The 2,260-nt window shown below is 54.7% G+C and overlaps 1 protein-coding gene across 1 annotated transcript in view; it reads right to left on the bottom strand.

Annotated features, from left to right (window-relative positions):
- Positions 1–1,778, bottom strand: part of RASL10B (RAS-like, family 10, member B) — a 9,101-nt gene extending 7,323 nt beyond the window's left edge. The window contains exon 1 of the mRNA XM_011951857.1: positions 1,413–1,778. Coding sequence (XP_011807247.1) covers positions 1,413–1,628 — 216 coding nt within the window. The 5' untranslated portion in view covers positions 1,629–1,778. The remainder of the gene's footprint in view (positions 1–1,412) is intronic.
- Between the last annotated feature and the right edge of the window lie 482 nt (positions 1,779–2,260).

Genomic DNA, 2,260 nt, shown 5'->3' with positions numbered 1-2,260 from the left:
AGACTCCGCCTCAAAAAAAAAAAAAAAAATATATATATATATATTTTAAAAAAGAAAGAAAAATTCGATAAGAATGGTTATAGAGAGTGGGGCAGGAATCAGGGTAAAGGGGGCAAGATGAAAGAAACAAAGCTCAGTGTCTAGGCTTGGAGCAAGATTTGAATGTCCAATCAGGTGATTGTTAAAGTCTCCTTTAGAAGAGAACTAGAAGGCCCTGTGCCCAGACCGTTTGCCCTAATAGGCTCAGCCTCACTGCTTCCAGGGCAGATGCGGGATCAGGCTTCCATCTTTGCTGCTGACCCCAGGCGCCTGGGATGGGTGAAACAGGTGTCTCCGGCAGATTAGGCCAGGGCCCTCCTGCCTGGTGTTGCTTGAGAGTGCTGAGTGCTGAGCTGCCCACCAGCTCCCAGCCCAGGGTCACAGCCTGAGAGACTGCTTTATTTGCTCCGTTACACCTGGACAAGCTTTGTCTCCTGCCTTCTGGGTCTCTACCACCGTGCTCGTTCTTCCTGGAAAAGCTCTGTACACTCTGGTCAGAGGCTTCCTTCAGTGAGCAAACATGTCTTAGAGCTCAGCTTCCTTTTTCTCTCCACTCCCTCTCAAGTCAGAGGTTGAGAGAGGGCAAGAGGACCTGGTTCCAGCAGGCAGTGGGGAAGGAACACAATAAGCGAGGGCCCTGGGGGCATTTAAATCCAAACCTGGCAGGGAGGGTACCCAGCAGGCAGGTCCTGAGGTCAGGGGCAGAGCATCACTTAAGAGAAGAGGGCCTTGGGCAAGAGAGCTGACTGGGGTCTCCAGAGTCTCTGAGAACACACCTTTTCCAGGGCCCTGTCTATTCTGCTGCTGTCCCTTCTCCAGAGGACGTGGAGCGGGGCTATGGTAGGCACAGCCCCGAATACTCACTGCAGCCTTGTGTTCCCTGCCCTTTTCTCTACTGCCTCTTACCTGCCTAAAACCTACTTAGTTGAGACATCATCCTCTGTGACCCCCCAACTCCACCCCAACACATCTGGATGACCTGGATGCCCCCTTAAGGGCTGCTCCAGCTCCCTGCTCCTCCAATCATAGCACTTCTTACAACATGTAATAGTTGCCTGTTAGCCTTTTCTCACCAGACTATGAGTTTCTTGAAAGCAAATTCCATAAATTGTTTGCTCATCATTCTGCACCAGTGCCCACTGCAGGGCCTGGCACACATTAAACGGTCATCAAATATTTGTTGAATAAACTAGTACACCAGTGAATGAATTCCTGGAACAGCTCTAAGCAGGGTGGCCGAAGGTGCAGTGTGGAGCTCCCAAACTCAGTGATGGGGCCCTGGCAATAGGGCCCGAGCTACAGCAGGTTGGAGTCCAGCCTCTCCCCTACCCATCCATTTCCCCACTAACCCATGCCCCCCAGGGTCCTCCTACCTGGAGCGTATTGACAGGGAAGGCGCTGATGGGCGGAAAGTCGAGGATCTGGAGGTCGTGCACGTGGCCGTTCATGACGACAGCAGGCAGGTAGAGGCGGCGGGCGGTGGTGGGCACGCAGACCTCGCTGAACTCGTTGTACAAGAACTGGCGCACGATGGCACTCTTGCCCACACCTCGCGCCCCCAGCACGGCCACCCGGTAGGTGGAGACCATGCCTCCCGCCCCACTCCGCCACCTCGTCCTTGCCGCTGTCTGGGGCTCCCCCGGGCTGCATATTCCAGGGGCTGGGGGCTCAGCCACCGTCAGGACCAACCATTGCTGCCTCTGCTTGCCCTGGGCCCTCTGCGACCTCCACCTGGACAGTGGGGACAAGAGGTGGGCTTAGTGCACCAGCTTATCCCTGGATATGCCCTGCACTTTTCCACGTTTGGGACTTTGCTGAAGCTCTTACTGCCACTTGGAATGCCTTCCCTTTCCCAAAGCCCCAGTGGCCACCTATCCAAAACCTCTCTATCCCTCCTCCATTTTTCCCTGCATTCCAGTAGTAGGACCCAATCTTTCTTGACTTATGACCTGACTTTTCTCCAGGTCCAACTCCAACCAAAACAGGCTGCAGAGCAGAGTGGGAAGGGCACTGGACTTGGTTTGATCCCAGCTTCCCCACAGAGCCTGGGACAAGACGGCAACGCCTCTGAGTCTGTGTCCTCCTGAGTGGGTGGGACTGGGCAGGTGTGTCTCCGTGCCAGCACTCCTGACGTTTTGTGGGGAGAGAACTCGATTGTGCAGGACTGCCCACACATTGCAGGACATTTGCTTTCCGTGGCTCCCAAGAGGTACCTGCCAGC

This window comes from Colobus angolensis, unplaced genomic scaffold (genome assembly GCF_000951035.1).
Source record: "Colobus angolensis palliatus isolate OR3802 unplaced genomic scaffold, Cang.pa_1.0 Scaffold329, whole genome shotgun sequence".
In the NCBI taxonomy this organism is placed as follows: domain Eukaryota; kingdom Metazoa; phylum Chordata; class Mammalia; order Primates; family Cercopithecidae; genus Colobus; species Colobus angolensis.
Note: the sequence above shows the minus strand (reverse complement) of the source record. Positions and strands in the feature narration are given on the sequence as shown.